Consider the following 24,750-nt stretch of genomic DNA (forward strand, 5'->3'; position numbering starts at 1 on the left):
AAGCTGAAGGACCCCGTCCACTCCTCTCTCCTCTAATGCTCATTCAAACCAATTCAAACAGCAAAGTGAAGTCTTCAGATTCTAATTTAGCTATTGTTGCTTTATAAATATTCATAGTGACATTGTTTTGGAAAATGACAGGAGTTAGTTTTTAAAATTTATGAATGAGCACATTCAGTCTACTACTGTACTCCTTCAATAAAACGTTACATTGAAAAACTGTTTGTATTACTGTCCTACAATAGAATATATGGAGGTAAATATAGAAATAAGCCTTAGTGAAAACCCAATTAGGCAGCAACCAGGAGCTTCCATGTCATTGTTTCCAAAGCTCGTCTGAACTACAATGCAGCTTTAGAGTGTTCAAACAGGAGCCCCGAAGCTACATCTTGGAGTTGTACAACTCTGGGTTAGTGTGAGAGGAGATGAGGCAAAAAAAAGATGAGCTTTAAAACCAAAACATAGTTGTGTGTATGACACAATGATTAATAAAGTGAAGTGAAGTGAAAGTGTGTGTGTGTGTGTGTGTGTGTGTGTGTGTGTGTGTGTGTGTGTGTGTGTGTGTGTGTGTGTGTGTGTGTGTGTGTGTGTGTGTGTGTGTGTGTGTGTGTGTGTTCTTACTCCAGGTGACACAGTGTGACTCTCCTGAGCCTTCATCCTGCTCCTGCCTCTGCCTCCTCTACCTCCTCCGATGCCTCCTCCTCTGGCCCTCCTCCGGCCTGGAAACCCGGAGCCACGGCCCTGAGATGGATGGATGGATGGATGGATGGAGGGGGAGAAAATAAAGAAGGAAAAGAAGGTATGGGGAGGGACGTTGAGGGAGAGAAAAAGGGGAAGTAGCATCGAACTGTGAGATTTTGCTTAAATGGCACACATCTGCACAGATTCTGCAATGACAGCGACAGGGACAGGGACCAGGACCCCTCACTGACCTGGACACAAACATACAACATTCAAGGACTTGGAGTGATTCTACACACTACATGGGATAAAACAAGGAACTGTCCCGACACTCATCTCAGCTCCCAAACGACCCACGCTCATGTAACTCCTGAACGCCCCATCAGGGCTGTTTTGTTCCCTGTCTGTACTGTATTGTTGTTTTTCTTCTCTGGCCGAGTTGGTCTGACAACTGCTCTTTGGTCAGAATGCAGGTACAGACAGGGACACAACTGTAACACACAACACAAGGGTGCAACACGGAGGCAAACCTACGTTGTGTGTCTGTAATGAGGCCTGATCACTCCAGACACTACACTTCCTGTAACCACCACACTTCCACGTCACCGACTGAAATACAGCCGTCTGTCAGTTTAAAATGAAAGCACGCACTGTTATGAGAATCGGTACCAGAGAATATTGTAACGGTACCGCTTCAGTTAAGTCCTCATCACGGAATGAGAGCACATCTGAATGAGGAATAAGTCTCATCGTGTCAATAGTGAATATTCTCCGGTACCGCTTCTCATCAGTCCACATCTTGCACAATTTGCGCTGCAGCTCAGTTTGACTTGTTTCTTATTTGACAGAGTTTCACACAGAACTTTCTGTAGGACTGGCTGTTGGACAAGACGATAATGTCATAAACTAGCCTATTTTTTTCATTGAATGACTATTTGATTATTTGAAAATCATTTCCCTGAAACATAAAATATTCTTAAAGGCTGATGTTGTTGAGAAATAAATATTAAAAATTTAGAATTTTGACTAATTTTCATAGACAAAAAAACTTGAATTACCCCACACACACAAAAAATACCAAAAACAGGTACCAAGTATCGGTACTGTATCGATTCAAATGTGAAAGGTGCCCATCTCTACACCACGCTCACATGACTTCCTGACTGGAAAAGCCCATTGCCTTTCCTCCAGAGACGCACCCAACACACTTGTTGCTGTGCATCAACAACCTGGTGTGACGATGAACTGTTGTCTCCTGTTTGTTTCAGGAGAAAACCAAAGTGATGCCTGAAGCTTTTCAAACCTCAGGAGGGGTTCACTGCCCGTCGACTAACTATCTAACTAAGAAACAGTTAGTTAAGATGTTGTTAGCTCCAGACTGATAGAAATAGAGCACCTGTTTGTTTACACTGCTACACTGAGGGGCGGGTGTGAGAAAACACAGTTAGTAAGCTAGAGGTTAGTTACAGACACCTATCAGAGTTAGAGTGTGCTTCTTTACCACTCTCATGCTCCAGAGGGGGGAGTCCGGTGGACGGGACTTAGGGCTGTCCCACCCTCCCTCCCCCGTGGAATCTTGGGAGGACGAGGGGGGGCTCACTGCCCTGCGATTACTCCACCACGAACCCTGAGTTAGGAAGGAAGAGCAGGGGGAAGATGGATGAAGTGAAAGAGGAGGAGGCCAAAGAAAAAGGAGGAAAATGGGCAGGAAGAGAGAGATCAGGGGTCAAGAAAGGGGAGGAAAAGAAGAGAGGGAGGAAGTGTAGAAGAAGAGAGGAGGGGGAGGTGGGACAAAATGCAGTAACATAAATGCAACAGCTACAAAACAAAACAAAAAGTCAAACTGAAACAGAAAAAATTTAAATCAGGCAAAACCAACAGAAAGTCATGAGACGATGTAACCATGACAACGACATGCAACCCCCGTCTGTCGTACTGGGACACGCCGGCGGTCGTTAACGGGGGACACAGATATTCAAACGCAGAAAAACAAACAGCTCGTGCAGTGACCTCCATGTTCTCCACAAGACGTCATGCTATGGGTGTGTGTGCGTGTGTGTGTGTGTCTGTGTGCGCCAAACATGCGGACAGACCAGAAGAGATGATGCAGCATTAGTGAACGACAGGTGAGGATGAGGAGGAACATGTTGCCTCCCTGAGCAGAGTGAAGGGGAGCATCACTCTGGAGAGAGGACTGATGTCAGATCTACGTCTGAAGAACCCAGCACCAACAACACAACAGCTCTTTGTCTCCAACAAGAATCTGAGTTTTAAAAATGGATTGATTATCGGACTGAAGGCATTCTTGAAAGTCAACAGGGTTGTTTTCATAAATAATATGTATAAAATGTAGGCTTGTCACGATACCAGAATTTCAGTATTTGATACCAATAACCGTACATTTCCACGATACTCGATACTTATTCGAGACCACGATTTAAAAACAAAAAACAAAACAAAAAAACAGAATCCATGCGCTTCTAAATTCACATACTTTATTAAAAAGGTATAATATGTAGGAATTCCCCCCATATAGCAGTGCGGTTGCATATCTGAACGTATTCTTGATGTTGCATTCAGGTGAAATGGGGCAGACGTCAGACAGACAATAGATGCTGCATGTAACAGGATAAACAAGCGTCTATGTAAACAAGTGGTCCGCCAGCACGAGGCAAAACAATACAGGCCTGACAATATGTTGTCATGGTGATGTGGTATTGTTTACCTGACCCACGTTTTACCGTCTTTCTCTGGTGGAGTAAAATGACATCCGGTTGGTTTGCTGACGGCCGTCTGCCTGACTGCACCTGAATGCAACACCAGTGCCTCCGTCCTTCCTCACACTACACAGTGGTGACAGTTTTAACAGGCCGAGCCCACAGCTCCGCTGAGTTTCTATGGTTACCTACAGTCACGCTGCCACTCAACGTAAAAAATGGCGACGCAACATGGCCGCCTCGGTTCGGTGCGTCGCCCACTTATGTATTTGTAACGACTTGTAACAACTCATTCTAAGGTACCAGAAAGCTTTCATTTGTATGCGGGTGTGATTCCACTTCAGTGAAATACGTATTTGTATTTGATTTTTGCTAATATAAAGCCAAATAAGTTACACACTGGGGCTTTAAACAGAATAATGGTTTCACATCAAAGTTTCTTGTATTTAAGCTCCACTGTGCCTCAACAACTTCTCAGGCAGAAACATAAAGTAACAGAGTTAAAATGGTAAATCTGGCTCAACACAAACACAAAGTCATGGAGTCATTACTTTTATCCTTCAAGTAGTTCAACAAGAGAACTGTTGTTCTCATTCCTTCACTTTGAGGCTGTTTCCACACAGACTGCTGCAAAACATTTTCAGCTTGTACGTTTCACACATGTTTGGACCATAATACATCCATGATGGTTTGGACCAGAGAAAAAACAAACACCGCACCACTGTCAGAGCGTCATGTTTCCAAGACAACTGACCGGAGAAAAACGCGTGGTACGTCATGTTTATATGTATTCAAACTTGTGGTGCACATCAAGCAGTTGGAGGCTGGAGGTCTGGACGTGTTCCAACTGAGACCAGGTAAAAAAGCGGGTACCTATGTATTTTTTGCGTGTCGCCATCGACTTGGTACCAAAGTATCGGTTCTCGTGACAACCCTAATGAAATGACTGGCTGCAGGTCAGAATGACGTCATACTGTTCCACACACCAGTTCTGCCAGTCGACTGTGAATGCACCTGCAGAGGACAGAGGTTCACATACCTGTTTGACTCTGGCTCTGCCAGGGGAGAACTTCCTCTTGGAGATGGCTGGTTTCCCCATGCCGATTTTGGGAGTGAGGGGGAGCATGGTGGTGGGAGGGGCCTGGGAGGAACAATGACATAAAGAAAGGTCAGTCAATAGGGGGGAAAACAAGAGGGAGATGGTCTGTTGTCTTTTTTTTTTTAACTTACCTTGGCGAGTGGCACAGTCTCTCTGGCGGAGGGGGAGGACCTGAAATGAGGTGAGGGTGGAGAGAGCGGGGGTGGGGTGACGGGGGTTCTGACGGGGGAGGTCTCTGGGGAGGCCTCGGTGGAGAAGGGAGACTGCCTCAGACGGATGGAGAGGTCGTCTGAAGGCCTGGAGGAGAAGGGAGGGGGCCTGAGAGTCCGACCTTTCCCCCGGGAGGAGAGAGGAGGCGGACTGGGGGAGGAGAGGTGGAGGAAGGAGGGAGGTGGCGACGAGGAGCTCATCAGCTCCATCACTTCCTTGTCAAAAGAGGCGTCCAGGTCCAGCACCGGGCTCACCGGCTCCTCCTCCTCCAAATCCGACTGCTCCTCCTGTTGGCCCACCTCCCCCACTGCCTCCTCCTCCTCCTCCTCCTCTTCCTCCTCCACTTCCTCATCAGATATCCTCCCTGTCACTCTGCTCTCCTCCGTCTCCTCCTCCTCTACATCCTGACTCTCCTTCTCCGGCTGTTGGCCGTCAGCAACAGGAGTAGGTTCAACCTGGCTCTGTGATTGGCTGGAGAGGGTTTTATCCTCCAGCTCCACTTCAACTCCTGTCGCAGTCTCAACTCCGCTTTGGTCGGTAGGCGCCTCTTCCTGGGTGTGATCCTCCAGAGGAGGGGAGGGGGGAGGCGGGGTGTGGGGGGAGCAGGAGCGAGAGATCTCCAGAGTAAGAGTTCTAGGCGGAGACGGCGATGGAGGGAGGGGTACGGGAGAAGGTAAAGGTGAGGAAGGGCAGGAGGGCTGTTGGGGGGACAAGGTAGATTGAGGCGTTGGAGGTTTTGGGGAGGGAGGTTCTGGCTGTGGGAGGACGGGGGAGGCAGCAGCAGTGGGATCATCTTCAGTCACCAGCACTGCAGGGTGGACTCCTACAGGCAAGAGACACAATCAAACACTGACAGTGAGTTCTCTGAAACTGATCAATGTAGTGTATATCTATGGATGTAAACTCTGTGAGTTTCCGTGGTTTCCTACCGTCACGCTGCCACTGAACTTAAAACATGGCAACACGACATGGCAGCAGCACCGAGCTTACCCGCTCCATGGAGATATGAATGATATGAACGGCTAATTCAGAGCTGAAAGGAACACTTCACTTTGTTGACGGGGGGGATTACTGATTAATGAAAAACAGACTTTTGAATGAAATAATCGATTTTCGTGAATAGATAACAGGAGAAGTTACACAATGTCCGTTTAAAAAACACAGAATAAACCGACATGGGCAAAATGACGTCGGTTATCGCCGTAAATTTGGTATCGGTTTTCGGTTTATCGCCCAGGCCTATGGCCTACTACAGTGATTATCATCACTTTTCCCTCACTGTCTGTTACTTCAGCAGGTGAGTGTGGCTACTTACCTGGAGCAGTATCCTCTTCCTGGTCTGGTTCTCCTTCTTCTTCTTCATGCTCCTCCTCCTCCAGTTCCTCCACCGTCATCTGATGAGGCTCCGCCACCTCCTCCTGCTGTGGCGCTTCTGTGTCCATCTCCTCCTCTTCAGTCTTCTGTTCCACCACTTCTTCCTCCTTCTCAGCCACGTAGACTTCTACAGGGACAAAAAAGATGTTATGATCTTAGCAAACTGAAATTTGTTTGAATAATTTCACAATTGTTTTAAATAATTTCTGGGATATCATCATCTATGCCCCATATAACACACGCACACACACACACTAGGGCTGTCACTTTTTATTCGACATTCGAATATTCGTTCGAATGTGGGGGGAAAAGTTCGTATTCGAGCAGTAATGACCTGCTCGATATGCAGGCTGCAGCAAAGATACTCTATTTACCGAACGTCCACCGCGAAGAGCCGAGAAGCGGAGCCAGTTTACTTTCTGTGCCCATATTAACCGCTGGTGCGGTGTCACGGGGGGGGGGGGGGGGGGGGGTAATATTCGAATATATCCGAACGAATTACGGGTCATTCAATAATCGTTCGAACCTCATTTTTCTAAAAACTGACAGCCCTAACACACACACACACACACACTTTTTGTTGTAAATATTAGACAGGCCCGTTACTCACCCACATTAGCTGCAGACTCCCTTTCTGTTTCTGTTTCTGTCTCTTGTTGGGGGCTGGAAACAATGGGGCTTCCAGGGCCAGCATTAGGTGACACAGGACCAGCAGGATCAGGACTAGGGCTGTTTTCAGACTGCAAAGGGTTGACAAGAGCAGGGCAAATCGGACTTGGAGCAGGGCTAGTCTCACACCGCAAAGCGCTATCAGGAACAGGACTGAGATTGACTTCTGGCAGCACAGGACTGAGAGGAGCAGGACTTGGGGTAGTCTGTGTATAACCTGAATCTGTAGGGCCACAAACAGGACTTACAGCTGGGCTGTCGTTCACAGAACTAGCTTGAGCTTGTGGAGCTTGAGAGGAGAATGTCTGGGCAGGACTGAGCAGTGAAGGGGCAGGGGGTGGTGTACTAGGCTTGGCAGTGCTGTCCTGGATGGGACTAGAATGGACAGAGGTGGCGTGGCTCAGGCTAGCCTCAGTGGAAGTAGCATCAGGGGAAGGTGGTCTCTGGTACGAGGGGCTTACCATTGCAGTGCATGGTTGGATTTCAACAGCAGGCCTGTCAGAGGCAGCCTGAGGACTACCTGGGGACTGGCTAACCTGGCTCACACTATCCTGTCTGAAGCTAGCTACGGGTGAGTCATGACGCGGGGGACTGGCAGGTTCTGGGCTCGTCTGCTCCATACTGTCTGTTGTTATAGCTAGACAAGGATGCTGCTGGTCTGCACTGGGAAGAACAGAGCTCTCATCTATGGAACTGGTCACAGTGTCCACATCAAGACTTGAACCCACCAAAGAAGGGCTCAGCTGCGCCACACTAAGGCCAGCATTGGGTCCAGTGTCTGGAGCTGGGCTATCATGTGGGCTACTTGTGGAGCGACAATCGGTTTCACTGGCCTGAGCTGAACCATGAGATGAACTAACACAAACGACAGAAGCATGTGCGGGGCTGCTGTGTGTTGAGTTAGACGATGGGGGACTCTGTCTTTGGACAGGACCTGAGTGGGCACTACTAGAGGTACTCTGTATGTGTATAGGACTAGCTTGACCAGCAGGACTAGACCTAGATGGACTGGTGATGATGGAAACATCGGTTACGGTAGCAGAGCATGAATCTATCTGGCCACTCATGTCTGAGGTAAGGTTGCTCAGACTGTGGCTAACAGAACTACTAGCTGGGTTAGTACCAGTCTGCCTACAGTGTGGAGGACTAAGGGAAGCTGCAGCAGCCTGTGAAGGACTGCAGGTAGTTTGGACATGTGAGGGGCTTGAGTTACCAGAATGTGTGGGACTTTGGCTTGTCTGAGTTTGTGGGACTTCCGCAAAACTACTCGGGGGTGGGCTCGTTCTCTCTTCTCCTGCATCTACAGTGTTCATCGGACTGCAGCCACTGTCTGTTTCTGTGTGGACTGGACCAGCGTGAGTAACAACGGTATGACTGTCAGGAATGGGGTCAGAATGACTAGGACCAACTTCAGACTGATTGAAAGGAGTTGGGGGGTCGACAGTTACCTCCATTTCCTCATCCTGACACAAGACAGGGTGGACAGAACTAGCCTGCTCTGCTAAGGAGCTAGTCTCAGCAGCTACAGGCTCGCCGTTTACAGGGCTACTCTCTGATGGAATGGGGCTAGCGCAGGCCTGAGGGGAGCTGTTGGCGCTAGTAGGCATTTCACCGGCATGTGTGGGGCTAGCGCTGGCTGAGCTAGCCTGGATATGTATGGGGCTAGCTTTACCTTCCATGCAGAATGATGGTGTGTCATGACTCTGAGGAACTTGGCTAGCTGCAAGAGGACTTTCCTCTGTTTGATCAGCACGAGGTGAAGAAATTAGGCTACTGTGTTCTGCTGAAGTGCTAGTGTGAACAAGGCTTTCTGGTGCAGTGATAGCTGGGGCGTGGTGGGGGCTAGAATGGCTGGGGCTGGGCATGCTACCCTGAACAGGACCATGCTGGCTTGGTAGTTGGCCTTCTGTGCCGTGGCAATCAGGGGGCACTATGGACAGTTCAGACGGGGGGCTGAGAGGGGCGGGGCTACTTTCCAGTGTTAGGCCATCAGAGTTTGAATCCAGCTGTACAGGGACATGTTCCATGAAATTCAGCTGCTTGGTACCGGTTTGAGTGGACTCCTCAGTGACTCCTGACGGTGCAGTGAGGCAAGAGGGAAGCAGGCTATGCTGCAAAGGCCTTTCAGGCTGTATAGAGAGAAACTGTGCTGGGCTAGCAGGCTGTGACAGACTAGACTGTGTGGGTCCGACTTGGGATGGTGATGGGCTACATGGAGCTGAAATGGGCCTCAGTAAGGTTTGACTTCTTGCTGTCTGGGCAGCCCTACAGTAGATTGAGGAAGGGTCCTGGTCCAGTGTAGAAATGTCCTGAACAGTCCTGCATTGCAGGTGAGCAGGGCTGCTTGATCCAGGTCGCTCCTGGTCCAGTGTAGATTCAGCTTCCTGTGTGGGACTCTGTGAGGGGGGTGTGCAGGCTTGTGCAGGACTATGGGGCATTTGTGGGGGACTTCGGTGAGACTGCGTAATGATGTTGGTAGGGGAATATGGTCTGTCATTGTCTCCCTGCACAGGACTATGAGGTGGAGAGCTTTGTTGGTGCTCTGCAAGCTCTGGCTTAACCAGGATTGGGCTGTTTGGTGGAGGGCTGTGCATAGAATGTGCAAGGCCACAAGACAGAGGACTACCCTGTGTTGGACTGTGTTGAGACTCTGTGGACATAAGCTGCTCCTCTGTGGGAATCTGCGTAGGGCTAGAAGAGGTATAAGATTGTTGAGGAGGACTATGCTGGACCTGCATGGAAATCACATGGGTAGGGCTTTGTTGAAGCTCAGCAGGACCAGGACTAGATGGCATAGTTCCTTTTTGGAGTTGTGTTGAACCAAGATGAGACTCTGTCGGGCTTTGCTGATGCTCTGGACTAAGGGGAGGTGGGGTATGGCTCTCCTGGGGTTCCGTAGGATCAGGGTTTAATGACACAGGACTTTTGTGGAGTTCAGTTGGACCACTGTGGAATGATGATGGACTTTGATGTGACTCTATGGGACTGGGATGAGATGATGCAGAACTTTGGAGTTCTGCAATATCAAGGCAAGATAGCAAAGGTCTTGTTTCAAGGTCTGTTGCAGAAGGGTGAGGCGGTGGTATTTGGTGCTCTGCTCGATTAGGAGATGATTTGCAATTTGTTTGGCAGTCTGATGGATCAGGGTGTGGTGAATGAGGACTCTGTTGAAGCTCTGATGGATCAGGATGAGTAGGTAGCGGACTCTGTTGAAGCTCTGATGGATCAGGATGAGTAGGTAGCGGACTCTGTTGAAGCTCTGATGGTTCAGGATGAGTAGGTAGCGGACTCTGTTGAAGCTCTGATGGTTCAGGATGAGTAGGTAGCGGACTCTGTTGAAGCTCTGATGGTTCAGGATGAGTAGGTGCCAGACTCTGTTGAAGCTCTGATGGTTCAGGATGAGTAGATGTCAGACTCTGTTGGAGCTCTGATGAGTCAGGGCTAGTGGGTGCCAGACTATGATGAACCTCTGATGGGTCAGGGTGAGCAGGTATCAAACTTTGTTGGAGCTCTGATGGGACAGGGTGAGTAGGTGCTGGACTTTGTGGGAGCTCTGATGAGTCAGGGGGAGTAGCATCCAGACTTTGTTGAAGATCTGATGGGTGTGGGGGAGTAGATGAAGAGCTTTGTTGAACCCCTGATTCCTCAGAATGAGTAGGTGCCAAACTTTGTTGAACCTCTGATTCCTCAGAATGAGTAGGTGCTGGACTTTGTGGGAGCTCTGATGAGTCAGGGGGAGTAGCATCCAGACTTTGTTGAAGATCTGATGGTTCATGGTGAGCAGGTGCCGGACTATGTTGGAGCTCTGATTGGTCAGGGTGAGTAGATGAAGAGCTTTGTTGAACCTCCGATTCCTCAGAATGAGTAGGTGCCAAACTTTCTTGAACCTCCGATTCCTCAGAATGAGTAGGTGCCAAACTTTGTTGAACCTCTGATTCCTCAGAATGAGTAGGTGCCAAACTTTCTTGAACCTCTGATTCCTCAGAATGAGTAGGTGCCAAACTTTCTTGAACCTCTGATTCCTCAGAATGAGTAGGTGCCAAACTTTGTTGAACCTCTGATTCCTCAGAATGAGTAGGTGCCAAACTTTGTTGAACCTCTGATTCCTCAGAATGAGTAGGTGCCAAACTTTGTTGAACCTCTAGTTCTTCAGAATGAGTAGGTGCCAAACTTTGTTGAACCTCTAATTCCTCAGAATGAGTAGGTGCCAAACTTTGTTGAACCTCTGATTCTTCAGATTGAGTAGGTGCTGGACTTTGTTGAACCTCTAGTTCCTCAGAATGAGTAGGTGCCAAACTTTGTTGAACCTCTAATTCCTCAGAATGAGTGGGTGCCAAACTTTGTTGAACCTCTAATTCCTCAGAATGAGTAGGTGCTGGACTTTGTGGGAGCTCTGATGAGCCAGGGGGAGTAGATTCAAGACTTTGTTGAAGATCTGATGTTTCATGGCGAGCAGGTGCCGGACTATGTTGGAGCTCCAATTGGTCAGGGTGAGTAGGTGCTAAACTTATTTGAACCTCAAATGCCTCAGATTGGACTGGCTCCGTATTTTGTTGAGATTCTGATAGATCATGGTGAGCAGGAGCTGGGCTTTTTTGGAGCTCCGATGAGTCAGGATGGCTGGATGCGAAACTCTGTTGGAGCTCTGATGGATCAGCATGAGTAGGTGCAGGACTTTGCTGGAGCTCTAATGGATCAAGGTGAGTGGGTACTGAATTCATTTGTTGAATGTCTGATGGTTCCAGGTGAATGGGTACCTGACTTTGTTGGAGCTCTGGTGGATCAAGGTGAGTAGGTGCTGGACTGCGTTGATCCTCTAATGGGTCTGAGTTAGATGGTGTAAGACTCTGCTTTGATGGTGTCTTCATTGGACTCTGTGGGGGCTCTGACCAGACAAGCTGGACTTGGCTATGAGCGATAGGACTTGTGGATGAATCCTCAGTGTGACTGTGAATTTGTGGTTGTGAACTGGGGCTGACAGGCAGGGCTGGGGTAGGACTGTGAGGGATTGGAGTGTTCACAATTAGATCCTCCTCCTGAGGCCTGCAGGTGGAGCAGATGTAAGTTTCAGATCCCGCCCTGCCCTCCCCAGCCTGGACAATGCACTCTGTATGGACACACCTGTAAAATAACACAAACAGTTAATACGATTTTTTTTCAAATCAGTGATTCTACTAAATGAAGGAAGTGAGCACAGTCCTAGGATGTGGTGGCCCACTAAGAAACCAAGAGTTTTGTTGTATTTGGGTGCCAGAGTCACTTATCTCATTACACCAATCCTGCTTGGTTGATGAATGTATCGGTCCCCACCCAGTAGTGTCACCTACCACCAGTCATGGAACACCTCCATTCTTGGTTCATAGTGTTATACTGAAGTTCTACACTGCCCTGATGGCCAGTTTCACTCAGCCCTGACCAATAAGACATATAAAACAACACCACTAGAGGAAACACTGGTGAACTCGGACTCATACCTCCATGTTCAACAGTGGGTTACCGGGAAGGAGTCTCACTCACCAGACCTTTCTCCAGAGAAGAAAGATCAGGCTGGTCCAACTCCGATTCTGAGATCAGATGGAAAAAATGACCTGGCTGTTTGGATTTCTTTCAACCAATCACAATTGTTGTGGGCGGCGCCACAGCAATGGTGCGCTTACAAAATATTGCCAAGGGGTCACTAGCTCAATGAAGACAATGGGCCAAGCTTGATAAATAAAACTTTTGCCGTAGCCGATTAGCAAACAAGCCAGGGCTTCCTTCTTGGATAGCAAATAGCGTAAACATACTCTCTGAATATCTTTACAGTCATATCGAAATATTCGTAGTTCCTGTTGATGTTTCCTTTCTCCGAGGTGAAAACTGCAACAGGAAGGCGGGACTTCTGCCGGGTGGCTCGTTCCGGCCACTGAGAGGCTAAGAGCAGCAGCAAACTTCCTTCAGCTCAGACTACCAGGCACGGCTTAACCTCAATACAACGTCCTCATCACACCGATCCCAAAGGGTATCTTCAGCTCTGCGTTGACATCCATGCAGGGATGATGTCAGGCCAAACAGAATGACGTTAAAGCATTCTTGTTTAGGCTGAGTAAGAAAAGGTTGCTTATCTGAATCTGATTTGTCGCCTGCAAGCAATATTTATGGTAGGTGACAAGACTGGGTGCGGATGGAAACGTTCACTAGCCATTCAGAATTGGCTTAGTAAGATTAGTGCTTACGAGGGTCACTGTGAGACTTGCTCCCATAGTGAGACATGTCATTCACATTACTAAAGAATGGCATTATGTAGATAATATTAAGGTCCCTAAAAGATGGACCAGGGACCCAATCCAGACAAAGATGCACCTTTATCCAGACGTGCACCTATGTAGATTTATTTCAAAACAGTACAGCTTTTCTAGCCTTTACAACACTGATCTTGTGATACTCCTCAGCTAATTCTTGTGGCTTGAGTCAGTGAGTGAGATAACAAACAGGGGATAGACAATTGTATGAGAAATAAGTGGGGAAAGTGGGATACCAGGGGAGGGAAAGAAAGAAGGTATTTGGTTGTTTAATGCGCAGTATGTCAGGGTTTTTCCAATAAAAACAAAAACAAAGGATGGAATTAGGTGACAATGGGAAGGTTCTATTATTTCTCTGATAAATTATAATTCAGATTTCCAGCAGCTGAATTATCCACAGAGGTGTCCTCCTATCCAAAACCAATGTAACTAATCAAACTGGTAGAAACATGGATTAAAACAGTTTCACATAAAGTGAAGTCACCAATGCTGTTTAGCAGAGACAGCACAGCTCAGCAAGGGGCTGAGAGCTGAAACTGCTCTCTATTGTTTCTTTGATAATGATCCAGACATTCAGGGGGTTTTAGCAGCAGCCAAATTATCCACAGATTCCACACCATAACAAATGGACCAGGGGATTAAAATCGCTTTAAAGGCAAGAACGACTTTTGTTTGCCATTTTTCTCTAATAACTTAAGATCCAAACATCTGATGGGTAAAATTCTTCACCCAGTTAAAACATATGAAAAGAAAACTAAACTTCAACTAAATAAGCTGATGACAACGGGTGTGATAAACTGAAAGTGGCAGTAATTCTAGATGTAGAGAGAGTGTATGTGCAAGTACCTATAGCAGCGGGTACAGGTAAGATACTCCTGTGGTGTGTAGACGTGGGGGGCGTGGCCACAGAGAGGGCAGGGCAGGGCCGGGTCACATGACTCGCACAAAAACGGGTGATTGGCCCACTGACCCGATGACCTCACACCACAGCGGCGGCAGGTTCTGCAGTTCTGGAGGAGAGAGAGGTTTTATGAAGGGCCGACATCACTGTGCTCTCGTGTGTGTGTGTTTCTCTGTGTGCGTGTTTAACTCACCTTGCATCTCCAGCCGGGGCCAGGTGTGTGATCCAGAGGTGGTGTGAGACAGTGTGTGTGGTAGGCTTTGTCACAGTGCTCACACACTAGCAAAGCACTATCCTCCCCTCGTAATCTAACAGAGGGAGAGAGCAGGACATAAAACAACTTGTGTTAGACTTGAAGTTTTTTCCTTTTCAAATTTCTGCATTAAATGGTGCTATTTAAATCAAATTTCATTATCATCAATTCTTCATTAACAAATCAATCGTGACAATGACTGAAAACGCCCGTTACCTGCAGCACTGACACACTCGACACTGAGGGCACTGCCAGCCAGCCCGGCAAAGGGGCGAGGGAACCAATGGGGGGTCCAAGCAACTGCCATGGTAACAGTTCCCACAGCAACAACACATCAACAGACTGCTAACATCACAGCCACCGGAACACAACGAACACTGTGAAGAGACTGGAGAGAAACAAGGAGATTTTAATGAAGTCTAGTCTCCTCTGCTGCTGTGTTCTGATGGAGATAAACAGCAGGTGGAGCCGAGGCTTCAGTCGCTGCTGTTAAACCACACAAGAAGAAGAAGAAGAAGAAGAAGAAGAAGAAGAGGAGCTCAGTAACAAATCCAGTCCAGGGTAAGACAATGGAGATCGTGTGGACATCTGTTTCTGTCAGTTAACTCTGCCCAAATCTAATTTAATGCTTTTTAATGCCATTTCAAACATTTTTAATGCCTGTGACTGCAAATACTATACTTGTGCGTACATACACTTACCTATATACACATACACAATTACCCAATTACTTGGTTCTGCATGTTTATCACACCAATAGGGGTGCACCGACTGCAATTTTCTGGCCAATCACCAATTTTTAAAAAGCCTGACCTGCCGATTCCGATTTTTGCCGCTAGCGATTACAAGAAAAAGAAAAGTCAACAGCAGCCTGCCACCACCTAAAAATATTAATTTAGAAAATTCTCCATTTCTTCACCCACGTTTAATTTTACTGTAGATTAACTGTATAATCCCCCTATTTTTCTGCTCTTTGTGCTCTATAGGGATGTAATGATATCAAAATCTCACTGTATGAATCAATCCATTTCTTTAATCAATTTTTTAATGCCTTTGAGAATCGAATTTAATTCCTGTTGATGCCATTTAAGGCCTTCATTTTAGCAAAATATATTTAATGACTTTTAATGTTTTTTAATGACCCGCGGAAACCCTGTCTGTCAACGTGAAGGCGGTTCAGCCTCGTCATCATCATCATCCACACAGCAGATTCCCTCCCTTCATATAGAACATTCTATTCTAACAATTATCAATAATCAATTAAACCTGTTGATAATTAGTCCAATGTAGCTGTCAATGTAGCCACTGTAGTCTTGTACACAGTGTGTGTACCTGTTTGTGTGTGTCTTGTACACAGAGTGTGTCTCTGCTTCCAGTCCTGATGGGCCCCGACGGCAGCGGCACAGGGGAAGTGGTAGCTCCGCCCACAGCCCGTCTCCCGGCAACGCAGTGATGCCCCAAGCTGACGGCAGAACGCGCATACCTTGACATGCGAGAGAGGGGGGCAGGGGTCAGTCAGAGCGTACGTGGCCAATGTTTCAATATTACTGGGATGTTACAGAAACAGACCTGTGTGCTTCCTGAGTCAATGGCTTTGTCCACGTAGAGCAGTGATTGGCCCTCACCACGACACACCCCCTCTGACCAAGCTGCACACTGCAGGTGAGCACAACACTGACCTGCACACACAAAGTCAAGATTACACAACATCACATGCAGGTAGAGGAGGGGGGGAGGGACGGGAGTGGACAGGAGTGGACTGTAGCGTCCCGTACCTGTGGGGTCGAACAGTGACTGGACGTTGATGTCGTGCGGAAGGCCGATGGATCCGAGCTGCTCCACAAACTCTGAGGAAGACTCTGAAACACCAGGACACAGATCAGTGATCAGTAACACAATGAACAACACAAAGCTCACAATGTGAAGTTGATCAGGACCAGCCAGGACTGAGGCTCCTTAAAGAGGAACTGCTGTCTGTTTATGACAGAGGAGCAGCTCTTAGTGTGTCCTGGTCATCAACACACATCATTTCAAACTAAACTTGGGTAACACTTTATAATAAGGACACACTATTAAGCATTAGTTAAGCATTAAATACTGAATTCATCATTTACATACATATGGATACTCATTAGAATGTAGTTTATAAACACAGTTAAAATGTTCTACTCATCATTGATCAGCACTAACTGTTTATAAACGACATAGTAATGAGTATTCATGTGTTATAAATAAATAAGATTCAGTATTTATTAATGCTTAATAGTGTGAACTTATTATAAAGTGTTACTAAAACTTGTTATCACCATGTTCTGAATGTAACAACATGTGTCCTGAGTATCAGTATCATCATGTGTTTTGTTTAGTGATTTAGAACCAGGATCAACAAGTGTCAGAAAATGCTCAGCTCTGATTTATGACTTTGTATTATTGTGAGGCTCAGTGTACTGAACAGTGGAGACTGTTGCCAGTTTGCTGTTGCTCTTGTTATGGCATTTTGTGTGATGTGTCTGATGACTGATGACACCAGATTCACTCTGACTCTATCGGGTGGTGTGAATGGTGAGTACTCACCACACTGCTCTGGACTGCTGCACCTAAACACACAAACAAACACACACAGTTAACTGACGTGATACATTCATCACAAAGATCAAAGACCAGTTTTTATCAGTAGCCACAAATGTCAGTAAACAGGCAATTCTCTGGTAGCAATATAAGTTTCGCTTTTACCGCACACTGCTGTCATGCATGCGCGCTTGTGTGTGTGAGTGTCAGAGAGAATGCCAATACGGAGCAGCGCTATGCGGAGATGAATGAATGAACGAGATTGCGTTGGCGGAAAAAAAAAAAATTCATGGCGGACATAATTCTTATAAATATGATAAATAAAAATGAATTTGGGGGAAACACTGTAGCCTTGTCCCAATAACAACCTGAAGATATCTACTGCTCATGAGTTATGGCCAATATTTGCCAAGAATACAGGTTAATGGCAGCAATGTTATTTGATGGCGCTTTAGAATAGTCTCTCATAAAGCTCATCAATCAATTAATCAATCAATCAATGAGTCAGTTGGTGTGGATAACCAACTCACCGGTTCTGTGATTTTGATTAATAATTATACATAGATGAAATTCTGTCCTGCGCCCTGCACAGGTACGGCTCAACATGCTTTTGTTCACCTATTCCCTAAAATGGCCTGAATTCTATTTTCGATTTCTACTAATCTGGTTCATTTGTAAGAGAAATTACTGTCTCAGTCCCCCAAGGCCAGATACCAAATTTGGTGACGCTCAGTTAAACTTCATGAAGATGTATTGATTTTACTGCGTTTCACATTATTATGCTAATTAGCAAAAATTCTATCCAGGTGGACTGGACTGGCTACCAGACTTTTTTGTAGAGCACACTGAGCTGAAGGGTGGCCTTTCCAAAACTGCATCTCTGAGCTTTGAAAACAGCATCATCAGGTGTCCATACTTCTTAGAAACCTGATGCACATCATTTCCAGTGATTTGGCTGTGTTTTAAAGGGATATTTCAACATTTTGGCAAATTAGCCTATTGCCACAATCCCTAGTCATAACAGTAGGTTCATTACCTTTAATTGTCGGTGCAAGCTGTTTTTCGATCGGTGGAGCAGAGATGCAAGCTACACAGTATTCCAACGTTTCGTCAAACTAATTGCACAATCCAACAACTCTAAAACACTCTAGTGGACAAGTTGTCACCTGCACATTTGCCAAGCTATGAAATAATAATGTAACAGAAAGAAAGAAATACTGAAACAACTCGGTCTCGTAATGTTACATGATTATTTCATAACATGGTGAATGTGCAGGTCACAACTTGTCCACCAGAGCGTTTTGGAGTTGTTGGATTGTGTATTTGATGAGTTTGATGAGCGAAAGCCGGAAATACAATACCTGTCCGTAGCATTAGCTGAACAGCTCGCGTCGAACCTTTAAGTTTGTAGCTTTGAGCTCATCTAAATGATGATGCACCGACACAAACACACCTAGCCAGTGTCAACTCAGCACTTCTTCTGTTTGGAATGTAAACACTGATGATGGTGGTTTTGAGGAAGTGAGGTCACTTACGTGGGCTGGGCCTGGTCGCCGCGGTAGCAGTGGTCGTGGCAATCATTGTCTCGGTCAGAGGAGGCGCGGCGGTTGAGGATGTGGAGTGGGATGTAGCCAGGCGTCGGGCCAAACACCACCAGGCGGCCCTGGCCCAGAGGAGGCTCCTCGCCACGGTAACAGAAGGCACACTGCTTCAGACTGTGGAGCGAGAGACAGCGATGGAGACAGGGAGGGACGGTTCAGGACGGGGCCGGTTTGTTGTGTGATTATTCACTTCTTAAATGAGTACGTCCACACACACACACACACACACACACACACACACAGGCTGACCGTTTTTTGGTGTGTCCCAGGCTGGGGGTGGGCGAGTCCCCAGAGTCCTCCGACAGAGATCTCTGGAACAGGGGGGACAAGGAGTCCTCGTCCTCCAGCTGAAGGCAGGGGGACACCGCAGGGCTGGAGCAGGGACTCAGATCTGGACTCTGCTGCATGGGACTGGCCACAGGACTCACCCCGCCCCCCTCCGTCTCCATAGGAACAATGCCAGTACTGCAGTCCACCTCCATCGGGGCGGGGCTGTGGCTGGGGACAACGGGCCTGTCCTCCTCCACAGGATCAGGAGCTTTTTTGGGACTAGGGACAGGGCTGTGGACGGGGCTACAGTATGGAAGAGGGGAGGAGGGGGGCGGGGGGCTGGAGACCAGGTGTGTGGCAGTCGGAGCGGTGCTGGTTGTGTCCTGCTCCTCAGCACTGGGAGCTGCTTCTGGGTCTGGGCTGGGTTCAGAGATTATGGGGTCGGGAAGAGGGGGACCAGGGTCAGGGTCCATCTTAGGTTCTTGACTGACCCCGTCCTGGCCTGGGTCTGGGTCAGGGTCTGGGTCTGGGTCAGGGTCTGGGTCAGGGTCCGGGTTAGGGTCAGGTTCTGGTTCTGGTTCTGGGTTTGTGTTAGATTTCCTCCTGGAGGTGGAGCGACGGCGTCCTGTTGTCTTCTCCTTCACCTCTGTGAACCACAAACACAGATCAGTCACAAAGTTACACCCAAAACATGACGCTCCATCAGGGGTAACGGAGCAGAAGCAAACCGGCCGAGTCTTGAACCGCTACAGTCCAGCAGGGTCAGTGACCTGCCAGTGGAGTGGGGGAAATGTTGGCAAATTCACTGTGATCAGGATCAAACTGACATGTCCATAGAGAAGTACACACCAGTTTGGAAACCCCCCGTCACCCAGTGTTGAGGCCATAGATTTCCTCTTTGATTAGACACGTCTTAAAGGGAAAACGAGGAGTTTCTATTTGGTTATAAAAAAGTCTCACGTTAATGTGGATGAATCTACGCTACCCACACTTGTTAATGGGCCCATTTTCAATAAATATATCATTTTGTCTCCATCGTTATTTTGTTATTATTAGTGGTGGTGGAAATGCTGGGCGAGCCGACCAGCGTTTCCTTACTTTCGGTTTCGTGGCGAGTCATGAGAATAACGCCGCCGAATTGCTGTTTATGGTGGGAACTACAACGGTATGTGATCGTCTTCCAACCTCTGACTTTAATTCTTGATGAATGAAAACATGAGTCTGTCTTGCGCCGGTCAAAGAATTTCACGGTGCGCGGAGGCTCATAAATGTAGTGTGAAAACGCTTCGCTTTTCCAAAACTCCTCGTTGTCCCTTTAATATGAGTTGTTTAAAAGTTGAAAAGTTGTTGCATGCTGCTTCAGCTGGGGTTTGGTTGAAAAGAAAAAAACACAATCTTCACATAAGAAATCTAAGATCGTCACTGTCGTGTGGATGTGTGAAGCCTCTGAGCTGCACTGAGAAATGGTTAGTAAAACAGACAGAAGCCCTCCCTCCGTTCATCATTCACTCTTCTGTCACTTTCTTTCTATGTGATGCATTTACATAGAAACAAGTCTGTTCAACTTGTGTTGCTCCCACAGAGCAGCTAGCTTAGCCTAGCATGTTGCCTGTGCTGCAGCTTCTCTTCTGCGGCTTATTTTGTTCAACACGACTAAGTCAAGGTGTGCATGCACGATAGACGTGCTCTGGTACAAACAAACTGCACTACATGAAGGACAAGATCCCAAAGTGAGTGACCCACATCTAAAGGGAATATGTGTGTCTTCTGTATAAAAACTGACATCTTCACTTGGATTTTAATAAAGTTATGATGGTTTGAAGAGCACCGGATCATCAGCCTCATGTCTCAACACGAGACAGTCCTCATACACACCTGTCTTCTGAGGGGGGTTCTTCTCCGTGGTGTCGATGCTTTCTTCATCCTCTACCTGGGCTCGGCCTCGACTCCGCCCCCTGCACAGCACACACACGCAAACACACACACACAAACACATGGTCAGTTCAGGGTGATCAGACTCAGTAGTGCCTCCACATATCATAGTCTACACAAATACCTAGACCTGTTACTAGGGCTGTCGACCAAGCACTGGTCGAACAAAAAATCATTAGCCGACCAAAATTTCATTGGTCGATTGGTCGTAGGAAAAAAAAACAAAAAACATTTGGAGCCGTGTCTTGTCAATTAGTCGACTAATCGCCATAAATGACGACTACTGGTCGACCAAGAAAATCTTTGGTCAGGGGCAGCCTGCACCTGTTACATCCATCATCTCCTTTAAACGCTGCTCAAAACATTTTTTACTCACAAGCATTTTGAGCTAAGATAAGCCGTTTCTCCTCTTTGTCTGCTTGCTTGTTTTTATTTCGTTGTTCTTTTTATTGTGTTGATCATTTTGTCTGTGTGGTTTGTGTTTTCCAGATGTTTTGAAATGTTCTTTTTTTAAGTGTATTTTTGGGGCTTTTTATTGCCTTTAATCGATAGCACAGTGGAGAGAGAGACAGGAAAGGGGGAGGCAGAGAGAGGAGGAATGACATGCAGGAAAGGGCTGCCCTCTGTGGGATTCGAACCGGGGCCGCCTGCAGTGAGGATTGTAGCCTCTACATGGGGCAGCAGGCAGCTCTACCAAGTGAGCCAAACGCCGCCCCCTTTACAAATAAATTTGATTTCATCATGATGTGATATCACTGGAGCTGTCCAATCAGTGTTCTGACATGAACCACAACTAACAGACAACATTGAACCATTTCCTCCATGAATCTGGTCCCAATAAAGCAAACTGTGTTCTCCGAGTCACTTGTCCATGACCAGACCTGCACTAGTGGTCAGTGTCTATCAGTCAGTGACCGCAATTTTTGCATACACATTGTCTAGAGTGAGACACAACAATCCACACAAACAACACAGTTCAACAGCAGCACACACTGCAGCTTCCTAATGGGGGCAGGTCCATCAGTGGAGCTCAGGAAAGCTGAGCTCTCCTGAAAAAGCCAGGCTTAAACTAGCGCCATTTCCTAATTTAGCCCAAAGCCACAAATTCAATCCTGACTTATCTAATCACAGACAACTCAAGACAGAGTTGCATATCCTTCATTTGTGCATGCACCCAGGGTTTTGGAGGTCCAAATGAATGGATAAATTAAAGACCCCCTCCCATGAAAATCGTGTTTTTCGTGCTTTTCACATGTTCCTGTGGCATTTTTCTTCTGTTAGAGGACATATCAGCAGAAAAGGAAGTGCAAAATTGCATTTCTGAGTTTTTCTGCCTTCAAACTGCTGTGAACCAATGGCAGACGCAAACTGGCAGTTTCAGGGAGACTGGAGCTGACGTGTCACAGCTCCAGGGGAGGGCACTAGTGCTACAAGCTCCCGCCCCGCTCTGCATCTGGCTCACAGGTATAGTTCACCTGGTACAGCAGCTTGCACCGTGAGCAAGGACTATGTTCCAGTCTGGGATCGAATCCCAGTGTGCAGTTTTACGCTAAACGCGCTGAATCGGTAATTGTACAATGTCCAGCTGTCGGGGGGGGTGCGAGGGAGTGGCTGGGCGGGTGCAGAGCAGCGCAGGCTCCGCCCACCCTCCAGAGGTGCATTGCTAATGAGCTGCTGGTGCTGTGCAGAAGGAGAGCCCTGGGAAATGGCACAGGTTTTGTGATTTTGGCTAAAAACTTCATAATCACAATTTAAAGACCACAGAGGATGTTTTAAAATAACCAAAAAGGGTCGCGGGAGGGGGACTTTAAAACACGAAAAAAAGGCCAAACTGTCACCAATAAGGCCAGAGAGACAGCATGCAGAAACTGCCAACAGACTAAATGCAGAAGTTACGCAACTGTTACAACTGTTTCATGTTGCATGTGTATTACTAGGGATGGGAATCAAGAACTGGTTCCGCATTTCAGCGCTGGCCCCTGAATGGATGTGGAAGAAACACTGTCAATCCACCATTATATCGCACTGCAGCATTCATTCAAAAAGTCTGGAGTTTGTTTACAAGTTAGTGACGAAGGCAGAGAGGCAGAGGCTGCAAGTGGGGGAGAGGGGAGGCAAAGGGCAAAATGTGTGCATGTATAAACAGTATAGAAAGTTCACTGGTGTGAATCTGTGCTGCAGTACACATGTTGACATAGACACTTGGTTGAAAATGAACTGAAATTAAGTTGGGGATACACACTAACGGAGCATCACACTATGGCTAGATGATATGGTTTAACGTAATATCTGCCAGAAAAATCGCAATTAGATATTTTCCTAAAATCGTTCAGCCCTACCTGGAACTGTGGAAACTTGCCTGTGAGGTCTTGGTGACGTGTGTGCACTGCGCACCAGTCAGCCAATCTACCACTGCGCCGGCGAGTACACCAGGTTGGAGCTGGCGGGCTTTCGGTGCACCCTCAGCGCGGCTTTTTGGCACGTAACTTCCACTACGCCAAGCTGAATCTGTGACACCTCCCCCTGCTGCGCCGCCACACACCCACCTCGACGCACCGAGGTCTACCAATCTGCTAAACTGACCATGCGCTGGGCTGCACTGGTTGAAACTTGCACTGCGCCGGCTTCACCACCCCGCGCCACAAAGCTAGGGCCCATAGTGTGTAGCATTACATATGTACAGTGTATATATATTTTTAAATACATTTTTATATTAATGCTTCTGAGGGGGCAAAACAAAGGTATGGCAGCTTTCCTACTATTACTAGGACATAACACAGCACACTGTTACTGTGCAGAACTGCAATAGAAAAAATGCTAAACCTAACCCTAACCCTCCATCTCTGAAACACACTTTTTTCATGAAAGACAATAAAATCGAGCTACAAAACTGTCATCTTCAGTTACTTTATTGCAAGAATTGGCATAATTGTTTCAGCATAGTCCTAAATAACTGAGTGTACATGTTTACTTGGCCTCATTGCTTGTTCCCTCAATCACTCCACATTTGCAGAAAACACATTCTTTTGCTTTCTTTTCCTTTCTTCACAGGCCAACATGTGCCATGTTTCCCCAAGGATTTATAAAACACAACTGCAGCGGCAGGCCAGGGCAGGGCAGACTCTGGACCAGGGATGGGAATCTATACAGGATCTTTCAATACTAATGCCATTACAATACAACATATTTGTGTATTTATCTATGAATGCAATGAAATTGAACCATAAAAAACGTATTAAAAAGAATGTTCAGGGCTTTTCTTAATGACGCTGCCATAAAACTATTCTCTAGGCACACGCACACTCACACCAAATGGTGATTTAGAGTGACCAGTCATCCTAATGTGTGTGTCTGTGGACTGTGGGAGCCAGAGAACCCACCCAGGGACATGGAGAACATGCTAACTCCACACAGAAGGATCACAGGCCCGGACCGTCTGTGCCTCACCTTTCATTAGACCACGTCACTAAAATAATGGACCTCAGTGAACACAACAACACATCAAACTCTTCTATCATATCCTGTAGGGCTGTAGCTCGCTCGGCTTGGGCGGCATCCGAGTACCATTTCACCTACTCGGATACATCTGTATCAGCAGGGAAAATAAACTCAGTGAAGACAACCTCAGTCTCACGAGTTTCAGCTTCATGACAGAAGAACGTTACTTTCCTTAAAAGGAGTAGTTCCATTTTTTACAACCTAGACCTTATGGCATAAAACACGTTGGTTTACTCACCTATATAACTTTGGTGTTATTAGGAGTCCTTATTTAGATCCATTTGAGAGATGTGTATAGTGGGAGTGATCAGGGCACCGTAATGCAGCCTCTAAATAACACATTATCTGCCGCGAAACTGGTTCATTCACCAATATGTTATGATTCACTAGATCTATTCCACAACAACACCACCAGTTACCATCTATTCACGGACATACAGCGGTTTGTTGTTCTCTGGCCAGCTGTTCCTCTCTCTGCCTCCACATCCTCCTTTCAAAGAGCTGCTCATCCGTAGACTCTGAATATGACAGACGTCCTCACCGTTCTGAGCCAAAGTCAGGTTAACAACGCGACCGTTGCAGAGTGAAGGAAACTTTTTTTTTTAATGCTTTATTAACAATTATATACAGAACAATAGTGTATATAGTGTTTAGCCAGGGGTAGTATAGTTATAAAAATGATATACACATGGAGGC

General features: G+C 46.9%; 2 protein-coding genes across 2 annotated transcripts in view; both read right to left on the bottom strand.

Moving 5' to 3' along the window:
- LOC311003559 (protein NLRC3-like) overlaps positions 1-24,750 on the bottom strand; it is a gene marked incomplete at both ends in the record, with an annotated part of 385,386 nt that overhangs the window by 326,047 nt on the left and 34,589 nt on the right. The gene's annotated exons all lie outside the window — the stretch shown is intronic.
- LOC311003453 (histone-lysine N-methyltransferase 2C-like) overlaps positions 1-24,750 on the bottom strand; it is an 81,474-nt gene that overhangs the window by 46,862 nt on the left and 9,862 nt on the right. Inside the window, exons 3-18 of the mRNA XM_083995220.1 lie at positions 20,500-20,579; positions 18,604-19,270; positions 18,289-18,468; positions 16,760-16,782; positions 15,961-16,044; positions 15,755-15,864; positions 15,518-15,668; positions 14,402-14,573; positions 14,126-14,240; positions 13,878-14,041; positions 6,692-11,871; positions 6,023-6,208; positions 4,629-5,530; positions 4,438-4,539; positions 2,183-2,308; positions 622-741 (exon numbers count right to left, since the gene is read on the bottom strand). Of these exons, the coding sequence (XP_083851346.1) occupies positions 622-741; positions 2,183-2,308; positions 4,438-4,539; positions 4,629-5,530; positions 6,023-6,208; positions 6,692-11,871; positions 13,878-14,041; positions 14,126-14,240; positions 14,402-14,573; positions 15,518-15,668; positions 15,755-15,864; positions 15,961-16,044; positions 16,760-16,782; positions 18,289-18,468; positions 18,604-19,270; positions 20,500-20,579 (8,362 nt within the window). The remainder of the gene's footprint in view (positions 1-621; positions 742-2,182; positions 2,309-4,437; positions 4,540-4,628; positions 5,531-6,022; positions 6,209-6,691; positions 11,872-13,877; positions 14,042-14,125; positions 14,241-14,401; positions 14,574-15,517; positions 15,669-15,754; positions 15,865-15,960; positions 16,045-16,759; positions 16,783-18,288; positions 18,469-18,603; positions 19,271-20,499; positions 20,580-24,750) is intronic.

This window comes from Trachurus trachurus (assembly GCF_905171665.1).
Source record: "Trachurus trachurus genome assembly, chromosome: 20".
NCBI classification, from domain to species: Eukaryota; Metazoa; Chordata; class Actinopteri; order Carangiformes; family Carangidae; genus Trachurus; species Trachurus trachurus.